The 19,596-nt window shown below is 35.5% G+C and overlaps 1 protein-coding gene across 2 annotated transcripts in view; it reads right to left on the bottom strand.

The window, feature by feature from the left end:
* Window positions 1-19,097, bottom strand: part of Mtmr6 (myotubularin related protein 6) — a 37,982-nt gene extending 18,885 nt beyond the window's left edge. Inside the window, exons 1-3 of one of the 2 annotated variants that reach the window (XM_015498704.2) lie at window positions 18,780-19,097; window positions 6,050-6,166; window positions 967-1,129 (exon numbers count right to left, since the gene is read on the bottom strand). In XM_015498704.2, coding sequence (XP_015354190.1) covers window positions 967-1,129; window positions 6,050-6,166; window positions 18,780-18,803 — 304 coding nt within the window. In that variant the 5' untranslated portion in view covers window positions 18,804-19,097. The remainder of the gene's footprint in view (window positions 1-966; window positions 1,130-6,049; window positions 6,167-18,779) is intronic. The other variant, XM_048801266.1, reaches the window with a different exon arrangement.
* Between the last annotated feature and the right edge of the window lie 499 nt (window positions 19,098-19,596).

The following is a 19,596-nucleotide window of genomic DNA, read 5'->3' as shown; positions in this document are numbered from 1 at the left end:
AAAAAAAAAAAAAAAACGTAGCCAGGCACAATGGCACACGCCTATAATCCCAGCAACTTAGGAGGCTGAGGCAGGAGGATTGTTGAGTTCAAAACCAGCCTCAGCAACTTAGCAAGGCCCTAAGCAACCCAGAGAACCTGTCTCTAAATACAATATAAAAAAGGGCTAGGGATATGGTTCCGTGGTAAAGCACCCTTGGAGTCAATTCTCATTACCAAAACTATTTTTAAAAAATACAAAATGTGCTACCTGCTATGAAGAGACTTTATGTATGTGTGTGTGTGTGTGTGTGTGTGTGTGTGTATATATCTTCTTCAGTTTATGCTATACACACTTTACTTTTTCCTCACTATTACCTCCTCTTTGAATTCCATTTTTGCAACTCACACCAGTTATTTCTAGACTATTTTGAGGAGTTAGCATGCATAAGTACCCAAATGATAAGAGTAACTCAAAAGTATTTAAAAAAAGAGAGAGAGATCCATTAAATTATCTTGGCTAAACCCATATTATGATTTGAATATAAGGTGTCCAAAAAGGCTCTTATGTTAATGCAGAAATGTTCAGAGGTGAAATGATTAGATTACAAATGCTGTGACCTGATCAGTGGATTAATCCATTTGATGGATTAATTTGAAAGGACTACTTTTACTGGGTGATAACTGTTTGGCAGATGGGGTGTGGCTAGAAGAAGTAGTTCCCTGGGGACATGCCCTTGGGGATTATACTTAGTCCCCCTGGCTTCTCCTTTACTCTTTCTCTGATTTCCAGCCACCATGAGCTGTGCCATTCTGCCATGATGCTCTGCCTCACCTCCAGAGTCAGCCAACCATAAATTGATTCTCTAAAATAAACTTTTTCTCCTTATGTTGTTTTGGTCAGGTATTTTTGTCACAGTGATGAAAAGCTGACTAACACAACCTATCTCAAATTGAGCATGTAAGCTTTGGTCTCTAAGAACAATACCTTGTTTTGATAGTTGTAGCAAAGAGTTATAAATATCATGGCAATCTCTTTCTCTGGGAACAATAAAATGCACGATCCTGAAGTTCTTGCACTGAATCACAAGTGGGCATCCAGAAGTAGTCAAGGCAAGTTTCTCTACTGAGGCAATATGGTGGTGTAATATCTATGGCATGAAAAAAGATTCAATTCATCAATACAGGAAACACTAAGTACTTATTCTCTTCCATAAATGTTAGGAATGTCCTTCTCAAATAAAATATCAAATATGCTACACATCAAACAAAATTTTAAAATGACTGAATACCCAAGTCAGGAATATATGTGTCTTCCTGATACCTTCTCATCTATCACAATAAATGTTTACTGAGTGAATGAATATAAGACCCACTATAAACTCAATACTTGATGGCATTTTGAACATATGATCATCATTCTCACCTGCAAACAATATTTTGTTTGCTTCTAAAAAGTCTTTTTTTCAATATCATTTCTATTAACTTAAAATATTTATAGAAAATCCTTCTGAAGAACAAAAGTCTTAAGTTCCAAAATTCAATTATGGCAAGAGATCAATTTATCCAAAATTATCAATTTATCCCAAAAAATTCCACCCTGTTTTTATGTGTGTATTACAAGGTAAAGGACAAAAAAATTATTTATATGTTTATTTACTAATTATTTATTAAATCTAAAGTTGACATGTAAGATTAAAGAATATAAGTAATCAAGAAAAGCCTAAGTACAAAAATTAAAACTACATATAGTAAGGGTTATTAATATATGTAGCCCATACTTGGAGCTAAGATTAAGCACATTAACATTTATATTATTATACGTTACTTGAAATGATCTAACAATAACAGAATCTAAACAGAAAATAAAGGAAAATAAACTTAATATCATACCACTATTATGACTGCAATAAAGATGCAAATGTATTTGCAGAATTATGAGGACCAGGCTCTACCACTATCTAGTTATGTAACTTTGAAAACAATCATCATCTGTAAAATGATAACAAGGAAAAAAAGGCTGATAAGACTCCTTCTAGAATTAAAATAATCATTTACATGAATATAGCATACTAACAGACTTCACTTCAGAGAAACAGCATTTTTAAGACAATAGTAGAAAGAAAACAACAATCTTTTTGCTGCCCCCTAAACTACATTCCCAACATCTGAAGAAACAGCTGCAGGAACAACGTATGGATACTGTGTAGGAATTACCTATCCATATTTCATTTATTTCTCTAGGAGATGGAGTACATATACAGAAGATATTGAGACAGGTGAATAAAGAGGAGGTAGAGTGGATAATATAAGAAATGATTTTACAAGGCTCTGTGAGGCAAAATTCCTGGCAGTTCTTGTTCAAGTAACAGGTAGGGAAGGGATCCAGTGCTTCTAGGGAATATAACTTCTCTGGGGTAAGCACCTTAACTTGATACAATCATATGTCAACTGGATGGCCTTCCTGGGAATATAAAGAATATATATAGAGAGAAGCCAACATGTGCTATAAGGGATGCACCCCAGGGCAACATGGTGCCCTGCACTGGGAGACAAAATCAGCCTCTAATCTTGATGCTATTGCTTAAAAAAATAAGAAAAGCAGCTACAATTTCCTGAGGCCCTTCTATGCTTTAGGCCAGAAGCTTTTCCTGTTTTCTCTCATACAAGATTCACAAAGCCCTACATGATATCTGATGGTATATCTATTTTATGGGGTATACTAAACTTCAAGTCACATTTTGGCAGATACTATGGGTCTGTCATTCCTCTCAACCAACCTTCCTTACTGGCAATACCCATCTTCCTCAGGAGATTAAAAATGCCAGAAATCTGTGTTCTCTACCTTCTATGCAAGCAGCACTCTCCAAGTGTTCCAATTTTCTAACAATTTGTTAGGAAAAGTCAGCAGGGGAGCATCCCCGGGGAGGGGGGGGGAGAGAGCCCAGATAAAGGGAGGGGAAGGTACTGAGGAGTCTCCCTTCTGCTTTGAAAGGTTTGGTGCCACTTCAGCCTTACAGTCATGGACTTAAATAGAAACCCCTTGATATAGTAACCCAAGCAGTAAGCAGTACAATTGAGATTTGAACCCAAAGTTCCCTGACTGCATTGCCTAAGTTCCATTTACAATTTTGAGTTGCCTATGTGACACTGAACAAATCACTGCTTCCCTGAGATTCTTCATTTATAAAATCGAGAGTTTAAAATCTGGCATAGCCATTGTGGCACAGAAACATACCCAAGTCTCTCCCTGTGAAGCACACAGACACAAAACCACACCTTATTTCTCTTTCTTTCTTATGTCTTGTTTAGTACTACTTATCACTATACATAGTACTTATTTATCCTATTTATTATTTGTTTCTCCCAATTAGAAAGTGAGCTCTTTCAGGACAGAATTTATATCTGTTATTACTGGCTATTCTTTCCATAATACCCAGAATAGTGATATAAAAACATATAGTAAGTGTTTAATAAATGTGTGCTAAATGAGTGAATAAATAAAGGGAAAAACAAAACAGTCATAACAAACATGGAGAATAGTTGAGAAGATGTGCTTTACTACATCTCAAAACTTATTATTAAGAAGCAAGTCAACAAACCAGTATGGTACTGGTATAGTTGTACTCAATATGCCAAAAAAATAGAAGAGAACAAACCTTCACATATACAGCTTTAATTATGACTGTTTACTTTAAAGACCAAGGGAAGGAAATGGTCAATAAATGATGTCAGTTGTTCATATGAAGAAATGAAAATCCCTATGTCATACCATAAACCAAAATATTTCCCAGATATACTACAACTTGTATGTAAAGTTTTTAGAAGAATTTTTTTTTTATTTTTTTTTATTTTTTAGTTTTTGGCGGACACAACATCTTTGTTTTTATGTGGTGCTGAGGATCGAACCCGGGCCGCACGCATGCCAGGTGAGCGCGCTACCGCTTGAGCCACATCCCCAGCCCAATTTTTAGAAGAATTTAAGGCTGGGGTTGTGGCCTAGTGGTAGAGTACTATGAGGCACTGTGTTCGATTCTCAGAACCACATATGAATAAAATAAAGGTCCATCAACAATTAAAAAAATATTTTAAAAAAAGCTTTTAGAAGAAATTATTAAGGAATCTTTACAACCATTTAAAAAATGGAAAACCTGTAACATTCCAAATTGAAACTTTAATTCAAAGACATACACAAAAAAAAACACATAAAAGACAAGCCACACACTGGGAGAAGCTAAGGATGATGATTCATGTATCTGACAAAGCATTAAAATCCAGGACTCCTTTAAAATAAAAGACAAACAATCCAACAGAAAAAAAGAAAACCCAATGACCAAAATATTTGAAAAGATAACTTTTTCCAATCAGCAATTTAACATCACAATGGCATACCGAACAGGACAGGCAAAAATCTTTGAGTTGACAATATCAAATGTAGGATGCAGAAAATGTGTAATACTATACTGAGAATATAAATTGGAACAGCCATATTGAAGAGGTGACATTCTTAAATATGTGCTTATCCAAGATCCAGCAATGTTACTCCCAGGCAAATACCCCAAGGAAACTCTGGCACATATAAAAGGAAGAAATATACACAAGATGTTTGTACAGTTGACCCTTCAATAACACTGAAGTTGGGGGCACTGACACCCCCTTCCTAGTCAAAAGCCCATAATTAACTTTTGACTCCCCCCAAACTTTGCTAATAGCCTGCTGCTGACCAGAGCCTTACATACAACATAAAATGTTGACTAATACCTATTTATATATTATACATTATATACAGTAAAAACATGAGAACCATGAGAGATCAATAATATAATGCAATTTCCTAAAAAGAAACCACAACTGTTTATGATCAGTGTCCCAGAGTTTTAAGTGGATACTAACTACACTTGAGCAACAGGAGGTAGCTATGAAATTACTACAGTATTACGGTATACACCACCTTAATTTCATACAGTTATGATTTAATACTGAATCTTTATATTTTTCTTGAATGTAAGTGGTGCCATGTATGGCCTATAAGTGTTTGCAGTGTAAGTTTTGATAAGTGTTAACGTTTTGTAACAGAATTTGTGTTAAGAGAGAGAGACAGAGAATTTTTAAATATTTATTTTTTAGTTTTCGGTGGACACATCTTTATTTTATTTTTATGTGGCGCTGAGGATTGAACCCAGCGACCCAAGCATGCCAGGCAAGTGCGCTTCGGCTTGAGCCACATTCCCAGCCCCATTGTGTAATTATTTTTTTTCCTTGGGAATTGAATTCAGGGCCACTCTACCACTGAGCAACATCCCCAGCCCTTTTTAATATTTGTTTTCAGTCAGAGTTGGGCTAAGTAGCCAAAGCTGGCCTTGAATTTGCAATCCACCTGCCTCAGCCTCTAGGATTATAGGTGTGTGCCACTGTGCCTGAAGAATTTGTGTATATTTGTAGTAGTAAATGACAGACTATTATCTACATATATTTTATGCATCCATGACATATCTAATTTTTCTTAATTTTTATGCTACATAGCTTGAATATTTTCTCAGACTGTTGCAAAAGGAAGAATAGGCATAGGAATGGACCTGCAAAGTTCAAACCCAACATGTTGTTCAAGGGTCAACTGCACATTATATGCATATACACATTTTCAAGTATATATTTTTTGAAAGTATACGTGCTACATATAAACATATACTTGAAAACGTACATACTTATATAAATATATGTATACTACAATATTTATACTAACAAAACAAAATTAAATACCCTAATTGTAATATGGTATAAAAATACTGTGGAATATACCTAATAATTCATTTGATCTGTTAACATATACATAATTTAGATTTTTTAAAATTAAAAGGAACAAATAGATATTTTAAAATTATTTATGGAGGTAGAGAGTTTGGTATTCTACAGATAAAATAGATACATGATATCTATATACCTGATATAGATGGGAGCATAGGATAAAAACACCAAAATTCCTGGTTAAGTAACCAATAATTAAAAATTATATGTATTCAAAACAACACAGTAATAGCCATAGTTCATGGTTCTGCTGTGGTCCTTCTTACCCAGGTTTCTTTTTGATGAGAGTCTATAAATAATAGATGTGTGGCCGTAAGATAGAGTGTTCCTGTTAATGACTTGTTGCCGGTACTGAATCGATCAAGCAATTTTACTTGTTCAACCTAAAAAAAGAAAAGGATGTTATTTTCACATCAAAAAGTAGTATAGGGGCTGGGGATGTGGCTCAGCAGTACAGCACTTGCCTCAGCACCACATAAAAATAAATAAATAAACAAAATAAAGGTATTATGTCCATCTACAACTAAAAAATATATATTTTAAAAAGTAGTATAAATAATTTTTTTTGTTCCAGGGACTAACAAGCATCATTTTCAATTGTTTCCTCCTTCTGTCCAAAAACAAAAGAGTTCATTTAATATTAAGTTTCATCAATGTTAAGTTTCATCAATCTTTTGGAGGAAAACACATACACCACAAACCACATTAAGTATTATCTGGTTGCAAATGTAACCAACAGGGAATAGGTTATAAAAAAACATTAACATTTATATTGAGAGGAACAAGAAAAAGGAGTGCAGTATGAATAAGCAAGAATATTTTTCATAATCAAGGGTCCATTTTTATATGAAATAGAAAAAAATCAATCACGTAATAAGTATATAAAATATTATATCTAGAATTCTAGAAGTAAACTCATAGGGAAATTAAATCAGGAAACAATTAAATGTTTACAAACTCTAGCTTAGTCTCTCTGTTCCCCCCATACCAGAACAATGGTGGTTTTGTGTCCAGCTCTTAGTTTTTTACTCAGACTGTGTCCTTTCCTATATGGGTCTCCTCTTAGCTGAATACTAAGTATTATTCAAGGTTCACTGATACTGATGCTCTGCCTCCTAACAAGAGTTCTCCTTAAAAAACTAATGTGTTACTGATGTCTTAGCTTTTCTCCTTTATAGCTCTGAATTCCCTTGCACAGATTATGTCCTGTGCTGTGTCAGGCTCCTGTACTACCTAAGACAGTCAGGAATACAGTATGACAGTATGTCTTAAGTACACACATACAATTGTCACCATAGGGGAAAGTGGGATTAAGATAAGTTAGGAATTCTACAGGAGACTACTGCTGCTTTGAAATTTAAAGTTATCTACCCTTATGGGGAAAAAAAAGTGAAATAATCATTCAACTTAAAAACTTCAATCTATAGCTAAAGCAGTAGTTTATAGATATTCCTTTAAATTGTGTAGATCTTCAAAACCAGACAGTTAATCATTATCTCAAATGAAATTATTTATTTCCAAGGTAATCAATAACCAGCACTTAAAAGGCTAATTAGCTTCAGCCTTTCTTCCTTACTTCCAGAATTTTGTTTCCATGGAGAGCCTGCTTTAACAGCATTTGTTCAAATAAGTTAAAATTTAAACTTGAAGATTATTAAATTTGTTTTTGATGCAAAATTTTATTTACACAGTTAAGGTAATAAATTCAGTTTGAATATTCTCCTCTGAAAACTTAGATATATGATCTAATTTATAAAACTCAGGTCTGACAGTTGATTTGATATACAAAAACTGTCAACCTGATTTGATATACAAAAACTGTCAACCTGATTTGATATACAAAAACTGTCTAATTATTATACACTGATATTTAGGAAAACAGAAAGATCTGTCAAGTCCTGGGTTCAATCCCCAGAAATGCAAAAAAAAAAAGGGGGGGCTGGGGTCGTGGCTTAGTGGTAGTGAGCTTGCCTTGCATGTGTGAGGCACTGGGTTCATTCAATTCTCAGTGCCACATATAAATAAATGAATAAAATAAAGGTCCATCAACACCTAAACATATATACATATTTTAATACAAAATTAAATTTTTAAAAATGTTTAAATAAAATAAATTTTTAAAAACTACAACAAAAAGGAAAGCTTCCTACTAACCTGAATAAAGATTTCTTCTCTTCGAGGTTAAGACTTATTTCATTGTTTAGGGACCATTTCTCCATAAAGTAAATATCTAACATCACTATGTCATATATTGTGAATCAAAACTTAAACATCTTTTAACACAAATGGGATCAACAACTATATGTTCTTCTCCAACTGTGCTAGACTTGGCTGGAAAGGGCACTTAGGCAAACAATAGCAATTATAATTCCACAACATAACTCTCAACCTTATTTCCTTAAGCTAAAAAAAAAAAAAAGTGTTATGGGCTATATAAAGGGAAATTATGAACAAACATGAAAATAACAGTTACCATAAAGTATTGACGCTACTCAAGCTAACAATGTGTGCCAAGCATTTTTTAGCACTTCAAATAGGTACCCAACTTAGACAAAATAAAAAAGTATATTGGAGGGCTAGGGTTGTGGCTCAGTAGTAGAGTGCTTGCCTTGCATGTGAGACACTAGGTTCAATTCTCGGCACCACATTTAAATAAATGAATAAAATAAAGGTCCATCAACAACTAAAAAAATTTTTTTAAAGTATATTGGCAACTAGTTTTAAAAGGGAGTTTACTAAAAATAAATAAATTTAAAAGAAAGTTTATTAATGAAACAGGAAAGTTTACTTTAAAAAGAAATACATGTCGGGCTGGGGCTGAGGCTCAGAGGCAGAGCACTCACCTAGCATGCGTGAGGCACTAGGTTTGATCCTCAGCACCACATAAAGTAACATAAAGACATGTGTCCACCTATAACTAAAAAGTAAATATTGAAAAACCAAAAAAAGAAGTACATGTGAACCGGGCGCAGTGGTGCAGTGGCTGGAGAGGCTGAGGCAAGAGGATTCCAAGTTCAAAGCCAGCCTCGGCAATTTAGCAAGGCTCTAAGCAACTTGGTGAGACCCTGTCTCAAAATTAAAACGAAAAAAAAAATTAAAAAGGGGCTGAGGATGTGGCTCAGTGGTTGAGCAAACCTGGGTTCAAATCCTGGTACAAAAAAAAAAATCTATGTGAAGTTTTTCGTTTTTGGATTTTTTAAAAGACGATAACATTTCTCCAATCAGAAGCCTAAAATGGAAGACAATCATACTACTTTTCACCTGGATTTTTTAACCCTCCCTGTCCATTCCCTATTTATTACTATTTTCCCTCAATGATCATTCTCCATAATGTCACTGACATTATTTTAGCCATCTGGGAGTTAATGACTCCCAAACTATATGCCAAACTGATCTCTCCTGAATTTACGCTGTCTCCCTACACATGTAATAGCAATTCCTGACATTATTGAGAGCTTATTATGTGCCCAGAATCCTAATAGGAATTTAATGTACATTATTTCTTTTCTTTTTCACAAATTCTATGTGGTGGGTACCATTAGTACTCCCATTCAGCTAGTAGAAGCTAGGAACTGGGATAGCAATTACAACCTTGTGTAGTCTAATTCCTGAGCTGGACCGCCTTTCCTGGGGCTATACTGCCTCCACTTGGATGTCTCAAGAATAACACTAAACACACTAAAAACAGAACTGATTTCCCCTCTCACCCCTCAAAAATATGATCCTAATTCTGTATTTGGGTGTAAGTTATGTTACTCTATCCTTATCAAGTCACCCACACTGGAAATCTGGAAAGCATCCTGAGTTCTTGACTCATGATATTCACTAATTCCTACCAATTCCATCACCTAAATATTTCAAAATCAGCTCCTTCCACTACTATTAAAATAAGTGCTAAGTTAGAATGAAAGCATCTGTTCATAGGTCTGTCCTTCCCACTAAAAACTGTAATATATTACAGGGTGAGGACTGTCTCTTTCTTATTTCTAAATATCTCTTAATGGCTAGAATAGTGTTTGACATAGTAAGTGTTGAACCAAGATGAACTGCCTCAGAGGAAATATTTCCCAAAGGGAAAAAAAATGGAAGGTACCCACAATTCAAGTGGTGCCCTTTGTTGAAGCCATTCATAGTATTCATTAAATAGGATTTTTCTTTATCCCACTGTACATTCCTTATTTCTCTCAGCTGCCATTTCCCTCCCTATAAAGTGGGTAAACAGCGGGTATTAATTCATGAATAAATGAACAAAAAATGTTTAAAAAGTAGAAAAACTATTAGTAGAACACAGTTATTATTCAACTTGCTTCATCTGCATAGTTATTTATTTTGGCAATACATGTTTGGGCTGTCAGTTCTATTCCTACCCTATCACCCAATTAGGGAAAAATCACTCTTCCTTTGAAATTGTATAGTATAATTGTATAGTACAGAGTTCTTTTCTACTGGATCTTTATCAAGATGGAAAATTAAGACAGAAAATATTATTTCCAACACTAACCCTATTTCCTGATTCCCTCTAGTTTTACATTAAATATTATCTGAAATCCCCTTTGTTAATTTTGATCCATTGTATTCAAGAGTCAAACCTCAACTGAATCATCTCCAAAACTTGGCAGAAGTGCAAACTCCAAGCCTCACTTGAACTCCATTCGGTCATCTGAGGAGACACAGATAAAGACTCTGTATTTAAAAAGTTCACTTGCTCATTCTTTTTTCACAATACTGAGGATTGAACTAAGGGTCACTTGTCACTGAGCTACACTGCAACCTATTTATTTATGAAAAGGTCTTACTAAGTTGCTGAGGCTGATTTCAAACTTGCAATCCTCCTGCCTCAGCCTTCCAAGTAGCTGGGATTATAGGCATGCATCACTGTGCTCAGCTCTCATTCTTACAGAACTGATTCTTTTTTTTTTTTTTTAACATTTTTAAAAATTTTTTATTTGTAGTTAGCACCACATAAAAATAAACAAATAAAGGTATTGTGTCCGAGGATCAAACTCAGGGTCTTGCACTTGTTAGGTGTGTGCTCTACTGCTGAGCCACAACGCCAGCCCCAGAACTGATTCTCCTTTAATTCCAAATTAATCCCTCATGCTCTGAACTCACATGAGCTACCTTCTCTCTCTAGGTTCTTTTTCCTAATATTTAAGGCCCTGACATGTCTAATTCTCCCACTTTTTAAAGGAACTTAATATAACTTGAAGGCTTAAAATATACAACTGCATTACATGCACACATACACTCACATTCACAAAATGGTGTGTGTGTGTGTGTGTAATACCAGTAAAGAAAGTTTACTAATTCACTCAATAAAAATTTACTGACTATCAACTAAAGGACAACCTGACTGGATCTCATGTTCACATCTGTAAAATATGGGCAATAAACTTTCCCTCAGAGGGCTGTAGTAAGGTTGGATAATAAATGTCTGATATTTTACCCTTATTTGTCTGATAAATATAAGCAATAAAATGCTCAAAGAAGTATCTGCAAAATTACTTCAGTTAGTAATCTGGTATGGTAGGTTGTACTATTCAGTTAGGTTTGAAAGGAGAAATGAAGGATGTGTATTTAAGTTTAAAAAGCAAATTCAATATTCCAATGTACTCTATAATTAGAAAAATAACTACTGTTTCCCTAATACAAATTGCTGAAAGCAAGAATCAACAATACTTCCTTTGGGGGGAAAGGAAGGACAGCAGAATAAAATAGACTTTATTATTGCTGTATGTATATACGTGACTGCATGACCAATGTGATTCTGCAACCTGTACACTCAGAAAAATGAGAAATTATATCCCATCTGATTCAAATGTATGATATGTCAAGATCATTGTACTGTCATGTGTAACTAATTAAAACAAATTAAAAAATTAAAATTTAAAAAAATAAAAAATAAATTATATTCCATGCATATATGTTTATGTCAAAATGAACCCCAATTAAATGAACCCCAATATTATGTATAACTATAATGCACTAATAAAAAACATAAAAATAAAAAATAAACAATACTTCCTTCACTAATAGAAACAGAAAGAAAATACAAAATTCTCAATAGAGATAAAGCATTTATATTTCAATATGTGAGGAATAGCATTTTACCTGATGAGCGAAAAGTATTAATGTAGAGCCTGTGCTGTAGATAAAAGGATACAAATAGAGGTCATTAAGCACTATACTACATGACAGATATGGTTTTTTTTTTTTTAATATTTATTTATTTATTTATTTTAGTTTTCGGCAACATCTTTGTTTGTATGTGGTGCTGAGGATCGAACCCGGGCCGCACGCATGCCAGGCGAGCGCGCTACCGCTTGAGCCACATCCCCAGCCCGACAGATATGGTTTTGAAAATCATTCCAGAATCACTGTGGAGAAAATGTTGGATTGGGTAGGGGTAACCAGGTAAGAGGTTAATGAAGCAATCTAGGGGTGGCTAGGAGAAATATTAGGGTTCTGGAGTAAGCTGTGACAAGAAAAGAACAGTCTCAGACTAATAATGTAACAAAACAAATGTGAAAAGGAGGAAGGAGATAAAGGAGAAATAAAGATATAAAGACTTTAAGCTTATCAGCTTGGTTACCATTCATTAATATCAGGCACAGAGAAATAAAAATAAGTCTGAGTGAAAAGTATATCTGACTAATAAGCTAAGGATTATTTATAACCTTACTAAATGCAAAATCAAACTCAAATTAAGAAAATAGTAGAAATTCATTACATGTAACTGCTTCAGTATAGCAATAGGCAAATGCATGTTACAGATACTAAAATTAATCTGAAATTATTCCAAAACATTTATTTAGTATTTAAGTTCTGAAGAAAATAAGTTTTGAGAAAATATGCTAATTATTCTGCTATTTGCTGCAAACCCTCCTCCAAAAGAGAGAAAGTTGGATCTTTTTCATTGCTAAAATATCAGCATACAAATTTCAGCCTATAGATTTAGTCAATTTTTAAAACAACTGCTTTTTTATATTTCTCCTTTTCACCAAAGAATGAAATGGAGGTCCTGGAATATGAATTAGAACAAGATATATTCCATGCTTGTGTAATTTGTCAAAATGGATTCTACTGTCATGTATAACTAAAGAAGAAACAATTAAAAAAAAAAAAGGAAATGGGCTGGGGATGTGGCTCAAGCGGTAGCTCGCTCGCCTGGCATGTGTGCGGCCCGGGTTGGATCCTCAGCACCACATACAAACAAAGATGTTGTGTCCGCCGAAAACTAAAAAATAAATATTAAAAAATTCTCTCTCTCTCTCTAAAAAAAAAAAAAAAAAAAAGGAAATGTATTTTACAGATGTGGCTGTAGATTTCCCCAAGGCTTTTCTTAGAAATGTTTTAAGGGACATGTTTAAGAAGCAACTACAATTCCTTCAGGTCACCACCACTGAGGCACTAGGAAAATAGTGTTAGGATCCTTAAAAAGGCAAAACATAAATGGGGAAGGTAGAAAAGACTTTTGGGAAAAGAGTAAATGAAAAACAATGGGGCAAGAAGAAAGATTTTATACTGGAACTGGAGGATGTGGTCACTTTAGTGAGGGATAATAAATGCCAACATGCATTACTTTAAGGATTACTTAGTTCAAACTATATAGGCTTTCACTAAAAGATCTTCACTGAATAGTCTATATAGGAACTTCAAATTTCAGCTGTTTACAAAGCTGGAAATAGAAAACATCTGAAATCATACATATACAAAATCACATCAAAAATTCAGATACCTGGTTATCTCTACTGGGACAGGAAGCGATCGATGGCTTTCTTTTATCTAACTTCTCTGATCAACAGCTGCTAACTCTACAACTACATGATATGTGGAGTGAATCCCAAGCAGAAAATACATCTTCACACCTTCTGATGCTTGTTGTACTTCTTCCTTATTGCCAGAACACCCACTTGAAATCTACAGAATCAGTATTCCACACCGACATCCTACAAGAATTAGCTATTAAAAAGAAAGTAGCTGGGAGTGGCAGCACATGCCTGCAATCCCAGGGACTTGGAAGGCTGAGGCAGAAAGATCAAAAGTTCAAGGCCAGCCTGGGTTATTTAGTGAGACCCTGTCTCAAAACAAAAAATAAAAATAAAAGGTCTGGGGATGTAGCTCAGTGGTAGAGTGGCCCTGGGTTCAGCCTGGGTTCAATCCCCAGTATCAAAAAGAAAGAGTAAATCAAATTGGCATTTATGAAGTAGATGTTAAGTGGAGGGCAGAGATCATCTTTTTTTTTCAATCATGTATCCCCAGTTCTTAGAATAATGTCTGACTGAATAAATTATCAATGAAACAGTTATGGACTTAAGAGAGGAAAGAATAACCTCAAATCACAAATCCAGTGGGAACTTTCTAGCTTACGTTGCCCTTCTGCAGTATTAAAAACAGCTGACCCTCCATCAATGGCTTTCTAGCTCACAGTAAATAGTAAGATTTTACATTGGCCTTCAAACGTCTACAGTAATGTACCTCTGATCTTCAACTTCAATCTTCTACTCAGCTTTTCCTCACTTACTCTGTTCAAGCCTTCTTGGTGGTCCTTAGCTTCAAGCATGCCTTACAAAGAGTTTCTGCCCCTGCTGTAGGACTCTCTCTCCTTTCCCTCAAGTGAGAATGGCACACTCCCTCACCAGTTTCAGATCTGAACTACCCAATTTACAACTGACATCCCTCTAACCCCACCTTGGTACTCTACAATCTTGCTGGCTTTATTTTTATCCACAGCATATTTTTATACCACCATACAACATCTTATCTACTTAACTTATTTTGTTAATAATTGTGTCTTCTCCAACTAGGAAATATGTTCTTATTAGGGCAGGACTTTTGTCTGACTTTCTCATCACCATTTTCCTAGTACCTAGAACAGTGACTGTTCCAAGAAGGATGAAGAAGTAAGAGCAGAGAAGGGCATGGAGAAGGAAATTAGAAGAGCAAAGATGGCTCCCTTCCCATCTGCAATTTCACCTCTTCCAATTTTATCTGTACTACTCTTTTGCAGTTGCCCCTTTTTAAGGGTTCCTAGGCCCTTACTTTCCCACTCTTCTCTACAGAATCTCCACATATTTTTGTATACACTCACCCACAGTGAAAAATTTTAATGATTACAGACAACTCACAAATCTGCTTGACCGTTTTCAGAGCTCCAGTCCCTCATAATCAGCTAATTACTAGAAAAAAAAAAATCTTACCTTTAGTTTTCACATTCCTCTCCATTCCTACTCACACTGCCCTATCTCACCACTCAAATCTCGACTAGGTAATTATTCTGTATGGTAGGAGAGTATAATGGTTAAAAATAGGCCTGATATCAGAAAGACCTGAATTTAAGAACCAAGCTCCAGTAATCTCCCTGGCTAGCTAGCTCCCAGATAGCTATGTGAGCCAGGACAACTTATTTTATGTTATTCAATCTCTATAAACTTTCAGTTTTCTCACCTGTAAAATGAGATAATGTTAGTGACAGTCAAAATAGCACACCACTTGGAGAAATGTGTTCAGGTACTCCTCAAAACTTTTGCTCTTATTACAACAATAATTTAAATAATGATAGTTTTTCCTTATTTTAGTTTTGTATCTGCTTCATTCTTTGTAACAGATAACATATATTTATATATTTCTACACATATACACGTATGCTCTCACATTCTAATGACAATAAGAAGGATCGAGCTAAAGAACAAGTTGGGCATTACTTTTGGAATTTGAGCCCCAGTAAGATCAGATTTGGAGGGACAAATCTGAATTCTATAACAAGCCCTACAGAGCCCTACTTTCATTGAGTTCTTATTCACAGACAGTATAATATCATTCAAAATCAATATATGATGTCAGCCAAAGTATTGGAGCCTAGCAGGCAAAGGATACCACCTTTGCATATTTTTCATTATGTATTAGCAGAACCACCTGATTATGGCAAAATTAGAGCTCAAAGCCAGTGACAGGCAGTAGCTACAGTGTTCCTAAGTATAACTTGGAAATGCCCTTTTGGAAATTCAAATTCAGGGACTTAACATATTTATTGACCTCATAAAATCAGTAAACTAAATTTGACCAAGACAGAATGATATATCTGTTCCTGAGAAAGCCATTTAATTAGTACTCAGCTAAAATACTAATCTCTAGTTAGTGGTACATAAAAAATTGATTCTAAACAATAAAAAATAATATATAAATATTACTTATGATAAGAACAGATTTGGAAAAGAAAACTTTTAGAATTATAATCTGTATTTACTTCTAAATTAATACAAATTTAACAATTGGCTTCAAACTAAAGAGACAATAAAAAAAGCATACATAGTCTTTGGAGTTAACAAAATTTAGTTTAAAACTACTCCTCATGAGCTAATTGGGCAGGTTATGCAAACTCTCTAAGACTATTTCTTCCTTCTCTGTAAATGGAGATAATGAAATCCAATGGACAGGGTTATACGCTATCTAAACAAAATAAATTACTAAGTAGTTATATAGTACCACAGTTATAGTGACTAATCTATATAAGGATTTTTAAAAAAAAAAAAAAGCTAATAAACCTAATACAATCAATTTTTCATTGTGAAATACTTACAATTATTTTGCAGCAAATTAACTATGTCCATGTGGAGGCTATGCATAATGGAAACAAAAAGTTGGCTATGTTCAAATCAATTTTTAAGAACAAGTTATTTTCACAATAGGCTAATGATTTAAAAAAACAGTCTATACAATAGTTATCAGAACGTATTAGGAGGTCCAATCTATCTTGCTACTATATGTCCAGTATCTGTGCAGTGCCTGACACAAAATAGGTGTTTAACAAATATTTGTTTAATTGAAGTCTACCACGCCCACTTAATTCTACGGTAATAATCCAATGCTATAAAAATGATATAATGTAGGGCTGGGGTTATAGCTCAGTGGTAGAGTGCTTGCCTAGCATGTTTGAGGCACTGTGTTCAATCCTCAGCACCACGTATAAATAAATAACATAAAGGTCCATCAACAACTAAAAAATATATGTATTTATATATACATATATATATACATAAATATATATAAATTTCTTAAATGGCACAATGTAGTAAAGGAACACATGAGAAGTAATTTTAATAGAAAATTAGTCAGAAATCTCTCCATATTTAAAAAACATAAAGGAGCTTTACTAAACTACCAGCATGGACACCCTGTGAAAAGATAAAACTAAATCAGAACATAAATTGGAGAACGGTCCATCAATGGTAAAAATGAAACATGAGGCTCAATGAAAGTCACTAGCAATAATCTTCAAGGAGATAATAAAACTGGTTATAGCAATACAAATAAAAACAGAGATATATATTCATCATAAATTGAAGGAGAAAAAAATTAAAAATAACAAAGGGTCCTAAAGATTTTTCAACAGTGTTTACTCTTATCATTCACTTAAAAGTAGGGTTTGTGGGCTGGGGATGTGGTTTAAGTGCTAGCGCGCTCGCTTGGCATGTGTGCGGCCCGGGTTTGATCCTCAGCACCACATCCAAAGATGTTGTGTCCGCCAGAAACTAAAAAATAAATATTAAAAAACAATCTCTCTCTCTCTCTCTCTCAAAAAAAGTAGGGTTTGTTTTAGTTGATTAGACTCAGTTCACTTTGACTGGTTTTCTATTGTGTGCTATGCACTGTGGTAAGTATCTAAAACATGCAAAGAGGAGGTTCAAATTAGTGTAGAAAGAAGTCACATGCCAAAAGCCCACATTAGCTCACATCTGGAACCCTCTAACCAGGCAGGACAAGATCCTGATCCCATGTCTACTCTAATCCCCTTTTCCACGGGTACATCTTCTGTAAGTTTGGTTATTTACTCTGTCACCCTTCTACTTTCAAACTTTAACTGCCAGCAACTTGAATTTTTTAGCTACTATATCTTTCTTCTCTTTAAAAAATTTTTTTAAAATCTATGTGCACCTTTAAAAGGGCTGTGAAACATTTTAAAGATAAAGATCTCAAATTCTCCTTATCCCAGTAATGATAACACAGATTTACTTGTTCCTAAATGAGCTGTAACTTTTTAAGATGAGCAGCAACTGACTGATGATTTCTGCTCTGGCAAACATAGAGTCTGCTTTCACAAAAGGTCCTTCTAATAAATAATTTAAAAAATGACAGACTGCCCATGATCTTAATTTGTTACTCGGTTCTGATCTCAGTCTGTTTTTCCCCCTCCAGAAGCTGAAGTTTGCTTTAAATGTTGTTGAAAAAATGATTTGGTAATATTCTGATGCCATTTCCTTTCAGCTTTACTCTTGTAACAGAATCATAAAAATACTTACTCATGCACAAATCTCTTGCAAATAAAAACGAAGTATAGGATTTAATAAACAATAATCTCAATTGAAGAAAGTTCCATCCAACCTTTTGAAATATTATACAACACTTTAACCTTCTGTATAATTTCTCGTTAAACTGACTATTGACCCTAAATAAGAACAATGCCTACAATTTGAAGCAGACACAAAAACACTGGAGACAGACAAGAAAGTAAGGCGGAAAGCAGAGCTGATTTGGACTCTTCCAAACTTGCATCATGAATCTGTGACACGGGACAATGAAACGTTAAGGGCTATACCTTACAAAGCATAGTAATGTTAATTTGGGAACTCACCAGTTTTTCGGTACATAAGGGGGAGAATGGCTGAATACCCCAAAGTTAGAGCAGCCCCAATTTTGCCCAAGAAAATATAGAGCTAAGGGGGCGGCAACCAATTTTCCAGGACTTAGCCCCCCACCAAAGCACCCGGAGCTCCTAAAAGACCCTGCGTCCAAAAGTACAGGCCTCCACGAAGCGCCCACTTAGCCGAAACTGACCCTGCAGTGGCAGACCAGGCCCCGCCAAGCCCTCCCGCCCAAGACAGGCCCCCCGCCCCTCCGGTCCCCAGCCCTGCTAGGGCCAACAGAGCCTTCGTCGCCTTCCGCCTCCGCTAAGTGAGACCTAGGCCAGTGGCTAATGGCTTTCCCGCGCCAGACTACCTTGGTCGTACGGATGTGCTCCATTCTGAGGAACGTCTGTCGGCAGCCGGCCTCACAGGCGTACCATGTAGCGGAAGGCACCGGACGGCGACAGAGACTCTGAGCCAGGAGGAACTCCCTCAACCGGCCAGCGCCTATGTCCGTCAGGCCGCCCCGAGAACGCCAACCGCGCAGGCGCAGTCGGCAAGCTCGGTCTCCTAGAAACACTTCCCAAACGCCGAGGCCACCGAGAGGGCACAGCGGGATGGGTAGAGCGTCCACCGACGGAGAGCAGCATCTTGGCCCTTCCTGGGCCGCTGTTAATTCCACAGCGCCCTCAGACAGTGGATGACACCAAGCCCTTTGGGGCAGTCCTTTGACAGGCAGCTAGACTAGAACCCGCAGGGTCTCAGCGCTGGGCGGTGAGAAGACTCATCTCGATTTAAAAATGGATCCTGAGTAAAGGGCACTTGGCGCGTGAGGGCACATGCTGGATGTCTATGAAGTTCTTCACCATGCCAGTGGACAGCGTCAGATTAAGATAATTTTACTTTAGAAATTTATTCTAAAGAAATAAATTTACTGTAACCTTATTTAAAACAATTATATTCTCTAATACTACAGGATTCATTTGTAAAACATGGTGCATTCATTCAGTGTCAGGACATTACATAACAAAAATGTTGATGTTGTATTAGCGTGGGAAAAGAGGCAGCTATGGTACAGTAAGTTCAATGTGACACGTTTTATAATTTTTATTTATGTTAAGCAAAAAGTTTACATTTCTAGATGGTAGAATTAGAGGAGTTTTTGTAATTCCTTTAATGCAGTAGTTGGT

The sequence above is a fragment of the Marmota marmota genome, unplaced genomic scaffold (genome assembly GCF_001458135.2).
Source record: "Marmota marmota marmota unplaced genomic scaffold, marMar, whole genome shotgun sequence".
Lineage (NCBI taxonomy): Eukaryota > Metazoa > Chordata > Mammalia > Rodentia > Sciuridae > Marmota > Marmota marmota.
The sequence above is the reverse complement of the archived record's forward strand: the minus strand, read 5'-3'. Positions and strand labels throughout refer to the sequence as shown.